We start from the raw sequence: 17,725 nt of genomic DNA, 5'->3' as shown, positions 1-17,725 counted from the left end.
GTTACTCTTACAATCAGTATCCTGCCTAAGGTTTTCCCTGTGGTTTATAAGACCACATGTGCAACCCTTCTGCCTGCCCTCCCAGCTCATTTTCACATACTCTCCCCCTTGCTCACTCTGATCTAGCCACCCTCTCCTTTAAACATGCCCAATGAGCCCCTCCCTCAGGGCCTTTGCACCTGCCGGTACTGTTTCTTCCGACTGGAGTGCTCTCTCCCTATGTCCTCTTGCTTGTTCGTGTTTTTGTGTTGTTGTTGTTGTTGTTCTGCCCCTCAAATCTCTCCACTACAGAGAGGCTTCCCCTGTCGGTCCTGTGGACAGGAGCGTTCCCCCTCCCCCGCCCTCTATCTGTCCCTTTTCCCGGCTTTACTTTTGTCTTTATAAAACTTACTCCCAAGAGTAGGTATGAAAAGTTACGTGTCTGTTGGTTTGCTTGTGTATCATATCTTCCACTTGAATATAAGGTCCAAGAGTCAGGAATCTGTCTTTTTACTGCTGAATGCCTAGTGCCAGCACAGGGTAATACCCGATAAATATCTATCTCTTTGAACAAACATTGGTAACAGAAGATTACTGTAAACAGCATCAATATTCATCACTAAGGAGTTGGTTAAGTTAAATATCATGTATCCATACAATTTCAAACTAACTTAAAAATATATTTCTGTATACTTTTATGGGGCTATCACTAAACTATATTAAGTGGGCCAAGTTAGATTTGGAACAATAAAGAGCATATAATATGCTCTTGTTGGTGTAAAAAAGGAAAATTTAAACGTGTGCATGCACTGAATGTATATATTGAATAAGGCCAATGTGTGTACTTAGCATTTCTGTAAGGATAAGAAAAAAGCTGGTGATAGTTGCGTTTAGGGAGGAGGGCTTAACGTGTGAATGAAAAAGGAATGTTCTTAACTGTCTGCTCTTTGGTTCTTTTAAATACATGCACTTGCCTAATTTTTTTCGGTGAAAATTCTTCAACACTTGCATATAAAAATTATTGGCAAAATAAAATAAGAAATAGCTAACTTTTAAATCCCAATATTTGTTTAAATAGAACATGCCATTTCTGAATCATTTCCCATAAACAGGCATTTACTTTTCTTTGTGAATTTTACAAAACGGATGTTGATTATTCTATCAAAACTACAAGTAATGAGTTTGTTACAATTGTATAAATTGTGCCAAACATCAGCAACCCAAGACTAATGCTTTATATGGCTGGCTGAATGAAAACAACTCTTGAAGGCAGATAGTTTTAAATCAAAGACCTCAAAATTAACATGGCTATTGGAAGACTATTTACATGCCAAGATAATCCAAAGTGACTCAGACTCCACAACAAATTCTAGAAACGGTAATGACCCTGTGAAGGAACTTGTGCCTGCTATTTATGTGAACTGGTTTCAATCATATACAGTGATCTAATTCATACTTACTTTTAAATGTGTTGGAAATTTTAACGTATGTCATCGTCATCATCATCAATAAACTCTAGCTCACTTGATTGGTATCACATGTCTTATTTCTAAATAAGGTACGTAGTTATTATTAGTCCGGCAGTATTAATTCTTCACTCCTTACCATCACTTACAAGGTTTGGTATAATTGATCTGCAGCCTCTCTACAAACTCATCCTGTACCCTTTCCTCTGGACTCATTCAAAGCCAACCCTGCCAGCCATCCTGCTTAACCTGAGCATATTTTAAAGCCAAATGCTTGCTGTGTCTGTCCTCTGCTGGAAAATTCATTCCACCCCTAGGCCTCACCTAAATTGTCACTTGGTCAGAATGGCCTTCTGTGACCAGAGTGGGTTGCCCTCTCTTCTCTGGCACAAAACCTTCTTCGTTTCCTTCCTGATACCTCACTTTAGTTCTAATTGTTTCTTCTATTTATATGTTTATTGTTCATCTCTTCCATTAAACACAGGCTTGATGAGGGTAGAAATATCCTTCTCATCCATGGAAAGACATAAGTATCTCCAGGATCTACTATGGTACCTGGCACGTGGTAGTTGTCAAAAATATTTTTTTTCTGTTGAAAGATTGGAGACTTCCTTGAAGGCCAGGTGCTTTGTCATGTTACTATGTAACTGTACATAGAATTACACTCATTGTCACTCCCATAAGTTCCCTTGTGGAACAAAATTGTGAAGCCTGATGGGTAAAAGAGGCAAGCAAGCATTAGTCAAATGCCTGTCAGTGCTTCCTTGCTTCAGCTCTACCCAATGAGAAGAGTGGAACATGGACCCAACAATATTACAGGCCCCAAAGAAACATCATCAGGAAGCTTGATGGCCTTGATGTGTCTTTAGAAGTATACTGAGTACTTTTTAATCATCCCTCAAAACATAACACATTCTTGTACAGAAGGTTGATAATACAGACACTGGAACTGTTTTCCAGATATCTCTTTTATTTGGGAGGAATAAAAGGAAAACATTCATTGTCCTGAAGAAGAACGATCCAGAAACAAAAACACTGAGTGCAGACACAAAGGGATGGCTTCTAACAGTATTATTCTAGCATATGTGCTCAGCCGCACAAAGTATCACAGCTGTGTATGTTTCTGCCAAAGACCTTCCATCATTTCTACATCAACTGGTGAAATGTAGGGAAGGGAGCAATACAAGGTTTTCTAGTAGCTATTTGGTACCAACCAGCCTGAGGAAGGGAAGTCAACACTGTATAAAAATATATAATGATTAAGTAAGATCAGGCCAATTTCTGCATTAGGATTTCAAAAACTGCTCAAAGACGTGGTGCTCATCAGTTTGAAGCTCAGTGTAGGTGAGCCTTAAGCTAGATGTATATTGTAGCTTCCTTCATTAGAGGAGCAGAAGCCACAGGGTCAGGGACCACTGAGGCTGGGCCTAATTCAAGGATTCTGGTGATGACTTCACATGATCGTGAGATTTCTGCAGATCTCTCTGGCGGCTCCTATGACAGATGTTGGGCATTGATGAGGAAAAACTTGCATGGGCATCGGAAAGTCACTAAGGGGTTGGTGGCTGCAGTGGCTGAGATGAAACAAGGTCACACAGGCTAAGAGGAGGTTCTTCACAAGTCCAGTTTATCAGAACGGGCCGTCTCCTGGAAGCTCTCACATTAAGCTAGCATCAGGCCTTGATTCCATAACGGTATGTGATCCCAGGTTTGAACATTTGAATGAATTTATGGCTCTCAAAATCATACTTTAATAATACACCCATCCAGAATGATTTTCTTTTGGAAACCCCACATCTATATATATAAAAGCCTAATATGCAGATTGTCTCCTCGGGAGTTTGACCTGGAGACCGGGAGTTTGATTGCTCACTATGATGTGTGTTGACCACCAGGGGGCAGCGTGGAATGAAGGAAGGCCCCAGCTGGTAGTCAGAAGGCCCCGATTGGCCCTGATCACTGGCCAGGCCTCAGGACCCTACTCGTGCACGAATTTCGTGTGCCAGGCCTCTAGTCTATTATATTTGGCAACTATTTATTTAGCCTGATGTTATAGGTGGGGTTTATTATGAAATTGACTTGAACTATTGGTATTTGTTCCCTACTTAATGGCAAAGCAACAGTAAGTTTCACTATTCCTTCTTTGAAAAATATAATCCTATTGCATTTTGTGTGTGAGAAACATTATCTTTAAGTCAACTGGATTTGTTGATAAACAGGTGAACGCTGAAAATAACCTCATGAAAGAGTAGAGTAATGCTTTGGATTTAAGCCTTAACATTGGTATGATTGCATGTGCCTTTAGAAAGAGAGTTATGTGAGCTTTCATTCCTTTGCTTCTGATCTCACCGCTATTTACTTATTGCTGGATTATATGCTTTGCTGTTCAGCAATGGCCTGATTTTTATTCATTCATTAACAAGTGTATGCTAAGACGGATAGATAGGTAGATAGATAGAATATAGATAGATGATAGATAGATAGATAGATAGATAGATAGATAGATAGATAGATAGATAGATAATAGATAGATAGATATTCATACTCACCATTTTTAGGTGCTCCTGGTGTTCAGAGAAGTTCTAAATACTTAGAAGGTTTTAGGATATATTCAGAGAGATGACACATATGACTGTAAAATATGTTAGATAGCAATGTAAAATTATTCCCAAAGTCTGATAGAAAGCACTTTCTATCTTATAATTCTCAAGAAAAGGCTGTGTTTGGGTAGATGGACTCCTTTTAAAAATTCACATGCCTGATACACCCCCACAGATGCAAGTAAGCCTCCTATGAGGGCATGTTAAACTGGTTGAGAATCATTTTGCCAAATTTTTCAACTTTTGGAAGTGTTTTAATGTATGATCGGTGTAGAGGACGGAAAGTCTATTGAATGCCATCAAACAACAGATATTTATTCCTCACATATTCTGGTCTAGGCACTGCTACTATTTAAAATCAGATTATCACTCCCTTGTTTCAAATTCTGCCAGGGATTTCATAGACTTTTCAAGAACATCTGTCTTTGTACTCTGGTCTCGAAGGTCCAGCATCATCTGGCTCCAAGCCAACTTATTCGGCCTCATCTCATGCCCGTTTCCACTTTACTCACCACAGACAGTCACACAGACCTTGTCCGCAACGGGGACTTTGCTTTATTTCCTCTGTCTGGAATTTGTTTTTATCCCAGCCTTCACCTCAATGTCTTTTTCTTATCCTTCAAGTCTAAGCTTAAATGTTACATCCTCAGAGAGTTCTCTGTTGATGAGTCTATAAAATATCTTTCATCTTCTGATGTTCTCTTTAACATTATCAGATATATTTCAGTGAAAGCACTTCACAGCATTCATTTTTTCTCTTTATGCATTTACTGTTAATTCTCCCCCACTGCCCAGGCCGTGAGCTTCATAAATGCAGTGTAATTCTTACTATTTGTGGTATCTTGAGACCCTTTGCCCAATAAATAGAATTTGATCAATGATTAGTAATTATTTGATGAGGGAGTATATGGATGAAAGATATTTAGACAGGTCCAATTTGAGATGGAAACGAGAATTCAAATTCTAAGTTGAATTTCGTTATCATAGAAGCACACAATGCAAGCATAGCCCTCAACATTGTCTCTGAGGTGAGAGATAACACTGATTCTTAATTGAACTTGGAAGAAAGAAGCAGCGGGGAGAGGTTGGAAGACAGACAGTGATCACTGAAATAAAAAGGAAACCATGGACCTGCATTGTCATCACTGCCTAAGGACAAACCTTCCAGATGAAAGGGAGAAGTTGGCAAAGTCCAAAACTTCAGAAAGTCCAAGGAAAATGGGCATTAAGGAAAGTCCATTGAATTCTGATCAGGGACATCACTAGTGATTTTTGAATGCTCCGTTTCAGTGGATGGATGAGAATATGAAATTTTTAGATATTGCCAAGGATCCTGGAACCCTGGGCATCAATGAGAGTAAAAGAGGTAGAGAGGGTAATAAAGTTAAGATATTTTAATGGCAGAAAAGATCTGTTCACATTGAAAAAGCCAAGACACCAAAGGCTGCAAAGAGCATAATAGTCAATATATTGCTGAAGGGGGAGGATGGAAATGAAAACTCCAGGGTAGGAATGCAGCACAAATGTGAAAGATGGCCAAGTATACATGGGAAGAAGATGGGTCACCCAGTGAAAAATAACAGTAGTACAGGCAAAAATGGGCCAGGGTACTTTTCTGTAATGGATCTAAATTTGTGTTCTGGAAGCATGGTGCCCGGGCCATTATTATCAGGATCACTTCTGGTGCTTGTTAAAAATGCAGGTTTCTGAGATGCACCCAGACTTACTAAATTAGAATCTTTTGGTGCGATGCCTGGGAGTCTGCATTTAATCAATACCCGGGAGTGTTGCGTATACATTCCAAAGTCTGAAAAGCACTCGCAGTGGAACATAGGTAATTGTATCTCCCATCGAGCTCAGCAAAGCAGTGCTGTGCAGTCATGTTATTACACTGAGGTTTCCGTGTATGCTTGGGGTCCCTTGTGGGAGAGACCCGAGGGGGATCCAGGTTTTGTGAGGTCTGAAGCTTAAACAACATACGGGGCCATTTTAAAGGGAAAGAAACCTGAAGAATTAGAAGTACAATCTTAAGTTAAACACATGAATATTTATTTGGAATGGGAAAGAAATTTAAATTATTAATTATAGAAGATGGCATATCATAAAATCCAGAAAAATAATATTAATAATTAACTGTCTGACATACTTTTTCTACAGTTTTTGGTCGCTTCGTGTCTTCATATGACAGCTCTTTGGCACTATCACATTCTGTACAGACAATGGAAAAGATAATTGTTTATTGAAATTGGTAATTTCAATAGAACCTCCTTTTTTAAATATAAATGGTCATGATGCATAAAGCACTCAACTTTACATACAAAAGACAGAGGCACAGTGCACATAACTGTAAACATAAGAATTCTGAATAATTCTATTTTCTGTGTCCCATAAAAAAAAGAAAAATGGTGTGGTGCATTTATAATTATATATGCTGAATTGAGTATATCCTTGATAGGAGAGAATTTCTGTTTTGACTAGGTGTCAATGAGGATTGAATCCTACATTTGAAATTTTACATATCTGATGATAGAAAAAATGTCAAACTAGCTTTTGACTTCTCCACTACCTTCCTATTTCTGGAGCTGGCCACTATAGGAGATGTTTACATCGCAATGTGTCTTTTGGTCCTGCACCTTCATGACACCATGCTTGGTGAGTTGACACCAAGGATGAAATAATTCCTAAAAGACATTTCTACACCAGGGAGCTAGCAATAATGTACTTCTACAGGGAAGTGCCTGTAAACCATATACATATATACCGCAGCACCCAAACTCTACGCACCCCTGATTTAATTTCCTGTTAGTTAGACCTCCAAAATGCATGTAATTCCTCCAAAGTCAGGCAACATAAAGGGAAGCTGAAAAAGGCAGGGTCCACTGTAGCCGGTTTGGCTCTCATATCAGTGTTTCTCTCTCTCTCTCTCTTTCTCCCTTTTTCTCCCCTTCTCTCTTTCTTTCTCTCCTCTTCCCCTCCATCTCCTCTCCTTCTCTTTCATTCTCTCTTAAAAAAATGAATGGTGCCCTAACCGGTTTGGCCCAGTGGATAGAGCATCGGCCTGTGGACTGAAGGGTCCCAGGTTCGATTCCGGTCAAGGGCATGTACCTTGGTTGTAGGCACATCCCCAGTAGGGGGTGTGCAGGAGGCAGCTGATCAATGTTTCTCTCTCATCGATGTTTCTAACTCTCTATCCCTCTCCCTTCCTCTCTGTAAAAAATCAATAAAATTTAAAAAAAAATGAATGGAAAATAGTATGCTCGGGTGAGAATTAACAACAACAAAAAAAGAATGTATGATGCTGGCAATGCATTATTATCTGCCCCTCCCAGGGCCAAGGAAGGGCCTGAGCAAGAGAGGACCTGAAACTTCAACTTCATTCTCTGGACAGCAAACTTCTTGTGAATCAAAGAGAAATACAGATTGGAGATGGTCTTTCCTCTTATGTTTTTAACATTACAACATGTTGTGTGTGCTTTTTTACTAGAAAAATTAATGTACTCAGCATATCTAAATTGTCCCTTTCCAGGCAGGGTTATTGACAACAGATGTTTCCATTACAGTATGTTTGCCTGGCAAGGCTCCCTATAGCAGTCATTCCTAGAAAATTGCTCACTCCCTTCCCTGTTCCATAACCTATTGATCGGTCGAGTGATATATCAATCTATCTTTTTTTAATTACAGAGTTGTAGATTGGAGTTTGTTGTTTCATTTAGCTTATGAAAGTAGGCAAGGGGTGTGGTGGAGATAGAGGAGCCCTCAAGAGATAGAAAAGACCACTACATCAGGCATCAGAGTTCTGCTCCCTGCTCAGCTTATAATTCGCTAAGTGACTTGAAAGGGAACTACTTTCCCTTCTGGCCTTTGAGCAACTCAGTAAGTCAATAAACATGTCGGGCAAAGTCAGTGGTTTCTAGGAGTCCAAGGGTTCTGCAGAGGTGTCTCAAGAGTGGTTCATCCCTCATTCTTGCTCTCTTCCTGTTTTATGTGCTACATTAGAGTTTGTTTCAAGATTTTTGTCTCAAAATGGTTGTACTGTGGGGGGGAAAAAGAAGGCCGTTTTTTATTTTATTTTTATTTTTTTAGAAAAGTTGTCTCAGATACTTGAAATGACCTGGGAAGCTTTTAACAGTTCTAATTCCATCATAGAGCTCAGAATTTGAATCTGTTCCACATTTCTTTTGAATCCTGCTGCATTGAAAGATATTATTCTACACCAGTGATAAGCAACCTTGTCTACACGTTAGGATCATTTGGGAACTTTTAAAAATGCTGACGCCTGGGTCCTACCATTGTGACTGTTATTTAATTGACCTGAGCATAGAGATGTTGAATAGCTCCTCAGAGATCTCTGATGGGCATCAGGATTGAGAACCCATAGTAGAAATAATCACTGAATTCTGACAAGTTCTAACAACCTGTGTATGAAAGAAAATGTAAAAGTGTGCTATCCATCTCCCCAGTCTCTTATAGATATTTATTGAACATGGCATTTCTGTTTTATAGCTAAGCTATGTAATGCTCTCACTGGTTGGGGCAAGTGTCAGAGGAAAGACAGCTGGTGTGGGGGGATACCTCTAGCTCCTGGACACTCATGTGTGAAGAACTCCTTGCTGTTCATCATACCCACAAGAATCAGGGACTGCTATTCTTGTCCTTATCCTGCCACATACCCTGTAGCCATGCACAAGTGGGTCAGCTTCTCTAGTCTTAAACCAGGTTATTCATAAAACTAGTTGGTTGGAATCAAAGAACATTTCAGATATGGTTCCAAGATTCTGTGATCATTTCCTTTATTTACAGAATATAATTTCATAGGGAATCAAGGCTTAGTTTCCTTCAGACTGATATGGCACTTTTTTTCCTCTTCTAATTGAACTTTGTAAAAGGGCCAGTAAGTGATGACTTTGTGTTCCTATGTTGTTGCAATACAGTCCTGACCTAGAGAATTGTAAGGAGCTGAGTTACTAAATAGAGATTTTCTTGCAGCATGAACCTCACAGCTGAGTTGGGAAACCAGTGCTTCGGGAGGCTCCAGTGGAAGTTTGCAAAGATACAAATAAGAACTTCCCTGGTGTTTGGCTTCCACTTTTGTGCACCCCCAAACAGCAGCAGATGTCATAGTGGATGGGAAATCATTCATTCATTCGTCATTTATACATTTATTTCTTCACTTATTCATTCCAGGCACATGTATTTAAACATATCCTCATACTAGGGCCTGGTTTCACTCTTAGGGTCATGTTCAGAAATAAGACAGACATCATAGAGACCTCTAGTGACTCTAAGTAAGAATTCGCTTGGTTTTTCAAGTGGAATGCCTCAAGGCCTTGAGTTCTGGGGGGGCGGGGAGAGGGGGTGATTTTACACATCCATTTTAATGATTATCTGAAAACCATAAAGTAATCATATTCTGAACTACCTGGAAAATGACCTAATAACCAAGGATGTGATTTTGGGGCCCACACTTTGTCACCAAAGTACACTTGGTCACTCTGGTATCTCATGTCACTAATTTAATTGCCGTTGAGTAAGATGAAAATAAACAGAGGTGGTTCTTATTCTTAGGAAATGAAGTGTGCCTACCTGAGGATCAAATGGAGTAAAAATCCCCAAGTAAAGGTTGTGTGGTAATTTGAACAGAGAAACTCAGTAGAGTCCCTGTTGTCACATGGCTCATGGCCAAAGAGGGATGATGTGCTCATCAGATGCTGCGCTGAAGTCCGTGGTACCACACTATGCACTTTAGTTTTAGCAAATCACCTTCCTTTGTAGTAGTCAGTTCTTTCCCATTGTGAATGATACATGTTGGTAGCTTTGTTTGGATTTAATTTTAAATTTTGGTGTGGTTTTATAATTTTATGGAAGTGATCATTTTACTCAGATTAGTGTTGGTACCTAATTAGTAGTGCTGGTATAAAGATAATTTGTGTCGACAGCAGGGACTTGGGAAAGCATCCTTACTTTAAAGGAGGTTGGCATATTACTTACTATTGGCAAATACTGTTCTGATTTAACTCACTCTACTATGATCACTGTTTAACTAGTTCACTTCTTCCATTAGCCTGCAAGCTCCTGGAAGACATGTTTACACTTTATTTGACTTTGAACCTCCTTTCTGTTTATTAAATAAATGAGTTAATTGATACCAATTAGAATGGTCTGACTCATAAAGACTAAATTTAATGGTAGTGAGTTCTCTGTCAAGGGAAGCATGTAAGCCCAGGCTATTACATATTGTTAACTATTCCTAAGTCAGGTGAGGTTTAATCTGAGTGCCCATTAACATTCCTTTGAACTTTGGAATAGAGGGATGATCAAAATTGTTACTTTTGCCACTGACTTTCTGGCAATTAAGAATGATTGCATTTGAGCCCTAGCTGGTTTGGCTCAGTGGATAGTGTCAGCCGGGTCCTGGGTTTGATTCCAGTCAAGGGCACATGCCGGGGTTGCAGACTCAACCCTCAGTAGGGACTGTGCTGGAGGCAGCCAATTGATGATTCTTTCTCATCACTGATGTTTCTCTCTCTCTCTCCCTCTCCCTTCCTCTCTGAAATCAATAAAAAAATATTTAAAAAAAAAGAATGATTGCATTTTAGGTCATTATCCCCCAAATAAATTGCCTGAATGTTGTTATTATAGCACTGCAGTAAACTGCTGGGGTTATTTCATTGCCTCAGACCAATTCCAAATTTACTTCCAAGACTTTAATAGATCTTGAGTGTCTCCCTCACAAAGATGTTGGATTCTAAGAGACCTTTCGAATGGCTTCCTAGGGTCCCTCCCCTCCCAGGATACATGTGTATGTGGAAGGTTACACACATCATGAGAGATGGCTGTGTGAACGGAGAGGGCTGAAGCAACCGTGCAGAGGAGCCACGTTTGTCCAGAGGGTAGAAATGTACGGACAGCAGCCAGCCATATCTCTCCATCAGTTGATTTTTTTGCCTTTCTTTTTTTTCTTTCCCCCTCTCAGCCGTTTAATGTGAGTGCTTCTGTCCCGCTTCGTTTATTTCAGATGCCTCAGGAACAGTACACACACCACCGGAGCACCATGCCCAGCTCCGGGGGGCCACAGGTGTACAAAGTGGGGATTTACGGCTGGCGGAAAAGATGCCTGTATTTCTTTGTCCTGCTGCTGATGATTTTAATACTGGTGAACTTGGCCATGACCATCTGGATTCTCAAAGTCATGAACTTCACAATCGTAAGTAAAGCCACCCAAATTTCTTTACCTCTCCTTGTGGGGGAGGGACCTGTGGGGCGAGGAGGAACATAGGAAAGCGGCGATCATAGGATTCAAAATGCCCGGCAACCTGGTGTCTTGGTTAAAAAAAAAAAAAAAAAATTCTGTTCAAATGACAAGGGAGGATGGACTTCTATCTCCTCTCAGTTCCTCGGGAGCTGGTTATCCAGTTTAGAGGCATCTCCTCCTTTACGGCCTCCTGTATGCATTCGCTCATTCTGATAACTATTCTGTTTTCTGTAGTTTACAAGCACTTTGAGTAAATGATGCAGGAGGAAATATGGGATAAATTCAAAGTGTTAAGTTTTCCTTAATTTTAGTAATGATTATGAAAGGGTTTGTGAGGTAGAAGGTTGAAACATTGGGAGGAAATTAGACTTTGGGGATTATCTAAGAATTTTAAGGGTTTGTACCAGGTATCCCATTACTATGGTTAATCGGGAGTCTCCTTGATGTTTTGGGAGGGCATTCTCTTTGCCACCACCAGGGTGAGAAGGAAATAAGAGGAACAGAGCAATGTTTCATTTTTTAAGAACTTATTGTTTATGCTGCTTTGAAAGAAATTTTGCTGTTGGTACTTGGGCCACTCTACTGATTGAATATTCACTTGTTGAAGTTCAAATTAAAAGAAAATCTTGGCAAAATCATTTCTGAAGTTATTCTGAGGTGGTGTGTTTTGTTTTGTTTTTCCTAGAGATTTCCTGGCCATTCTAGCAAGATAAGTAATGTATTCGTGAGGGCACAAAGGGCACCAGTCGGCTGCCCTTAGAATCCTTTCTTGTGATGTCCAAAGTCTAATTAGATTGGCAAAAAAATAAATCTCATTTGGTAAAGCAAAGTGACCATAACACAATGGACAGTCAGGTTTGCATGTGACATTCCCTAATAGGAGAGTGGATATTTGCCTTTTCTGATTGATCAAGGTCCTTTTTATCCTTAACATGCTACGGGCAGTCACACTCCCTGGCCTGGGCAGTAACTTCTGCTTCAGCTGCTTTTCCTGTCTTCCCTGCCTCCTGGAACCTTTCCTGGGGCCCCTCAGCTCCTTTCTGCATCTGTTATTCTACTTATCACTCTGGCTAATAATTTTTGCATGTGTTTCCCACGCAGACTGAACTTTGAGAAGAGCAAGGGCTGCCTTTTTCTCTGGGTGCCTTTATTCATCACGAATGGAAGGGTTGCATGGTGCTTAATTAGGACTTAATTAGGACCCCATAAACCAAGGTCAGAGACACTGCTTCAGGCATCAGAATGGTTCACTCTAATGCTTGTCGTTAAAGCTAGGAAACTATCTGATAAAAAGAGTTACCTTGATTTTACACATTTCTTTCTTGAGGAGGAAAAAATAGTTCAATTCTTTGAAAAACAGAGAAAGTCTTGTAACATGAAGTTTGGAAGAGGATATGGGTCAGTGTCCATGGGGTTGTAGGCGTTCAAGGTCATTTACTCTGGACTAGGGGAGCACATTAGCTTCTGTTTCTGAATTAGACGCGGCAGACACTTTGTGAACTTGGACTTACTTTCTTTACAGACAAGGAGAATTCAGAGAAGGGTTTTAAGCAGACGAGAGAGATGTGATCAGATTTGTGGTCTAGATGCTTGCTCAGGGGAGGATGCAATATAATGGGGGGATTTTCTCAGAGTTTAGGGCTCTGAAGACCAAGTCCTGGGTCCACTTGTTCTTAAGTCTTTGTGCCTGTAATTGCCAATTGTTGATGTTCATGTTCTGCGGGGTTTTGATTTTGAGGTTTACCAACTTGTAAAATGGCAAAGCTTCTGAATTGCCATATTAAATAAGGGAGGCCTGAAGGTCGGGTAGGAGAATGGACAATAAAGACTCAAAAGACATTTAAAGGGATGGCATTGACACATCTGACCATATACTAGTTGGAGGTAGGAGCTGAGGTATTGGAAGACATTCTGGAATTCTCCCAGGTTGTGGCTGCTGAGATGGTTGGCTCATGGGACCCCCCAAAAAACAGGATAGAATGCCTTACCTTCCCCCTGGAGCTGCGCTGAAACTCCTATATGCCCTGAACTCCCTATTTGGGGCTATTTTTGTTATTTGTACCTAGTTTGACATGAAGTTAATTTATAGAGCCTGAAAGACTTAGGAGTGAGTGTGGCGAATATGAACTCAAACGCTGATAAATGTGATATTATACTAATGTGGCTTTTGAAGTGTGTTTAATCTGGCCAGCCTAATAATGAGAGGTCCATGCAAATGTAAATTGAGTGACAATTCATTCTGAGAGTGTGTGAACTTAGGGAGTAATACGACATTAAAGTAATAATCTATATGAAATAGGCTATTCCCCATAGTTAAGGAAATTGATTGCCAAAGTTGAGAGTTCTTAGAGCTTTACTAAACCAAGTACTTACTGGGGTGAGAATAATGCCATTATTAGCTATAATCAGTGCTTTATAACAGTAATGCATTTGTGCAAATAGAGCTGAAGTGTCGGAAAATTGGTCTTTCCCTGCAACTTCAGAGCATATGTTCCCATCCATCACAGTGTAAAACATATCCTTTTAGAATTATAATTCTATTCCACAAATAATCATTTAGTACTGATCGTGAAGATCTTAAAAATGAAGGAGGTATTAACCAGTGTTATATTGGAGCAAAGGAAAACAACGAGATGACAGTTCAGCGTTTTCAGCAGGGATTTAAAAATATTGCCAATAGAAAAGAGTGGTCATTTTGTACTTCTGGAGTATTCAATAATTTGGGACTTGGGAAAGCTCACTCTCTCATCAAACCCTCTGAGTAACAATGAACCAAGAGAATGATGTCATCTGACCGTGTTCGTGAGGACTTGGCAATGTACCCAAGATCGGATATCCAGAATTTTCTGTCGTCAGGCTTGCATTCCGTGTCATCCCCAAGGATGTATGCTGGAAGACTCCTTCCATTATAACCGTCTGGACAAACATCCAACCAAGTTTTCTTTGTCCCAGATGTAAGTCAGAAGAAAAATGAGGTTGTTCTCCTGGGCTCTTAACAGGATACTGTGGTGTTCATTTTGAGGCAGGAGAGCAAGGATGCACTTTTCTGCTCAGTTTTCCCCCATGTGGGGGAGTGTGTGGTTTATTATATTGTAAACACCCATAAGTCGGCCCATCCTAGTTCAGCACAGCCTGTGCTGTTTAGAGGAACTAATATTTATTACACTTCTGTTCTGTGCAGGTCACTGTGCTTGGCATTTAAAATATCTCATTTAAATGTCAAAACAACTCTACAGATGAGGGATTATTATCTCCATGGTAGTAAAGGAAACCAGGGCTCAGAGAAGTGGTTGACTTCCTGAAAGATTCACAGCGAGTAAGTCAAAGAACTGGTGCTTGGCTTCAAAACTCAAGCCTTCCCACCATACTGCACCCCTCCCCCCAATTGCCACAATGATCTGGCTCCTCAACTAAACTCCGAAGCTGGCAAAATCGTCCGTTGTCTTTGTTGCCCACCTGTGTCACCCAATCACAAATGTCTTTCCCACCTGAGGAATCCACGGGCATGTCCTGCCTAGAGTAGTTTCCTGGTCTTTCTGAATGTTCAGTCCTTAATCTCACTTCTCCTCGCCCCGTAGCTGATGATTTCTGTCTTTCCACTGTCTCCACCTTCTGTTCTATCAACTTGTTGTGTTAATGTGAACATTTAATGTAAGCTTAATATTAATATCTGTGTGTTAGGCTGGTGTGATAGCTGTCAGGTAATTCACGATAAGCATTTACAGCAGCCTCTGACGCAGAGGAAGACTCAAAAGTTGGCAACAGAAAGTCACGAGCCAGCCTACACCATAGCGTAGTGGTTAAGGGCTCAGACTCCAGAGACAGATGTCCTAGCTACAAACTTGCTTTCTGCTACTTTGGCAAGTTTCTCGACCTCTCTATGCTGCAATCTTCTGGGAGTAATAGCAATACCTACCTATTCATAGGATGGATATAAAATGTAAATGAGGTAATGAATGCAAAGTGCTTGGAATGGAGCCTGGCGCATAGTAGGTGCTTTCTGTGGCGTATTTGCTCCCATCATCGTCATCAGTTATTGAAGGCTCATTTGGGGCCAGGCACTATGCTATTGCCATTGATAAGCATCACCAAACCTAATCCTCAGGCAGATAGGCGCTGTGAGGAGACCAGCTTCACATGGCAGGAGAGAGGCTCAGCGTCTTGATTTGAGGTCTCCCGCTCTACCGTGGTACAGTAGAGATTGGAATCTCAGCGGTCTGATTCTGGAGCCTGGTCTGTTAGCCAGTTTGATAAATTGTGGGCAGTGCAGAAAGCCCCAGCATGAGTGTCAGGGAACTGGTTGCCGAGGCAGCCGTGAACTACGTCACCTTGTTCCTCTGGGGCTCCGTATAGAAATGAATGTGTTGACCTAGGTGCCCTTTCAGACTGTAAGGCATCTTCCTGTTAGGACACTATGGTTTAGTCTTTGGGGCTCTGCCTTGACTGAGTGAGAGCTTCTGCTTCTGCCAATGCATTCTAGCAGCCCAGTCCAAAGAACTTGACCTTGAAGACCTCTCCAAATACTATAGTATTGATCATCCATATCATCATTTAGTATAAGTGATTAATAAGTGGCAAAACGTAAAAGGCATGGGAACTATGAATAGGTGGCGTGATCTGTTAGGCCAGTGAGTGTGGAATCATTTGTTGTTAGATGAACTAGGAGCCTGAGCAGTCACCTCATTGGAAATCCTCATTTTGCCCAGGACTGAAGCAAAGTAAATAGACAGCAAGGTTGCCTGACCCAGCTTCAGCACCCCAACCACCCTGGGAACTTCTCAGGAGCAGGCATTGTGTTCTCTTCACTTTGTAGCCCCAACCTAGTGCCTGGTATTCGGTTGGCTTTCTGCGTGTGTGTCAGTTGCCTTTGTGCAGACAACATACATCAAATAATGGATGTCAAGCATCTGGTCAGTGTCGGACACATGGTAGTTCCTCAGTAAAGTGTAGCTGTCTATACCCATGTTTCATAGATCCGCTAACTTCTATTTCTCTTTCCTTCATCAAAATGACAAAATTCAAACCACTGAACTTGTGGTTATATAAAAAATGAATGTCCACTTGTTTAAGAAAAACTTCTACAGAAAATACTTTATAATTTTCCATATAATCCTCATAAAAACCCCACCAGGTACACACATTTTACAGATGGGGAAGCAGAGGCTTCGAGAAGTGCAGCCACTCCCCCAAGGTCACGCTGCCAGGAGCCATGAAACTGGGATCCGGTCACAGGGAGTCTGACCCCAGAGCCCAGGCTCTTGATCAGGACACCACGCTGCCCGTTTTCCAAGTGTGATTTTTCATGAAGACAAATTGGATTTGTTCAGTGCAGTGTCAAAGACATGATTTATTTACCCTGCAGTGAGATGAAGATCCGCTGAGGGTCAGAGGAAGGCATTCTAATACTTGTAAATTGGACACATTGTAAAACAGTAAAAGCCAGAGGGAATGACCAGTGTGTTCCACAGCTCCAGACAGTTATACAGTGTCTGTTTGGGGAAGGCTCAAGGTATTGTGACCCGTCAAACTAACTCAAGTAGAGGGAAGTGAGAGTACCCATGCCCAGGCCGGGGAGAGGGCTGTCATGGGAGCCTAGGGCATGGATGCCTGGGACCTGGAGCATGTCAGGAACCAAGGCTCCTTGGGAATGTACACCCTCTGGCTTTCCTGGACCACAGGGCATTAATCTTGCCCTGGAACATTCTTTTCTGCTTGAAGGCCAGGTTGCCTATACCCTCGCGGGGCTACCAATGAGCTCCCTGTGTTTACTCAGGTTTTCTTCTTCCTTTCAACATGCATCTAGCTGCCTTTGACCTTCCCTGAATAATGACCTTTCCATTTCAGCTCTCACCTCTAGTGGTCCCAGTCTCCTGTTACCCAGGTTCATCACATTGTAGCTTGCTGGACTGACCACAGACCCCGTGAGAGGCCATTAGCTGCAGCCTGGGAGGACGAAGCCATGTGGTTCTGAGAGTCCTCCTTGAGCAGCCAGCTAGGACTTCCCGCCCAGTAAAGAGGTCACTCGCAAGTAGTATCCACAGGCTCACTCGCCAATAGTGTCCACATTTGATTTCTTATAGACATTGTCGTTTTTAAGCTTTTCTCTTCTCATTTATTCTCCAAAGTCGCCCCCCCCGCCCAGCCCCCAGTTTAGCTGACATTTTGTGTTTTGCTGTACCTGGTGCCATGCAGTGGTAGTGGGGCGGGGAGCGAGGGGCATGTAGTACCGCATTTCTTTGCCCGACAGCTTCTCCTGGTCATCTGTGAGTTCCAGAAGGCAGTCACCTTCCACTATTCACCATTGAATCCACAACTTTAAGCACCTTGCTTATTAGCACACAGTAGATCCTTAGAGTGTTTATTGAATAAATGAATGACAAAAAATATAAATAGGCAGTCACTTTACATCAATATGTGTGAGGATGGGC

The 17,725-nt window shown here is 41.3% G+C and overlaps 1 protein-coding gene across 2 annotated transcripts in view; it reads left to right on the top strand.

Moving 5' to 3' along the window:
* SGCD (sarcoglycan delta) overlaps nucleotides 1-17,725 on the top strand; it is a 316,705-nt gene that overhangs the window by 34,347 nt on the left and 264,633 nt on the right. For both annotated transcript variants that reach the window (XM_036313037.1, XM_036313036.1), the window contains one exon: nucleotides 11,061-11,249. In XM_036313037.1, coding sequence (XP_036168930.1) covers nucleotides 11,061-11,249 — 189 coding nt within the window. The remainder of the gene's footprint in view (nucleotides 1-11,060; nucleotides 11,250-17,725) is intronic.

The sequence above is a fragment of the Myotis myotis genome, unplaced genomic scaffold (genome assembly GCF_014108235.1).
Source record: "Myotis myotis isolate mMyoMyo1 unplaced genomic scaffold, mMyoMyo1.p scaffold_m19_p_6, whole genome shotgun sequence".
Lineage (NCBI taxonomy): Eukaryota > Metazoa > Chordata > Mammalia > Chiroptera > Vespertilionidae > Myotis > Myotis myotis.
The sequence above is the reverse complement of the archived record's forward strand: the minus strand, read 5'-3'. Positions and strand labels throughout refer to the sequence as shown.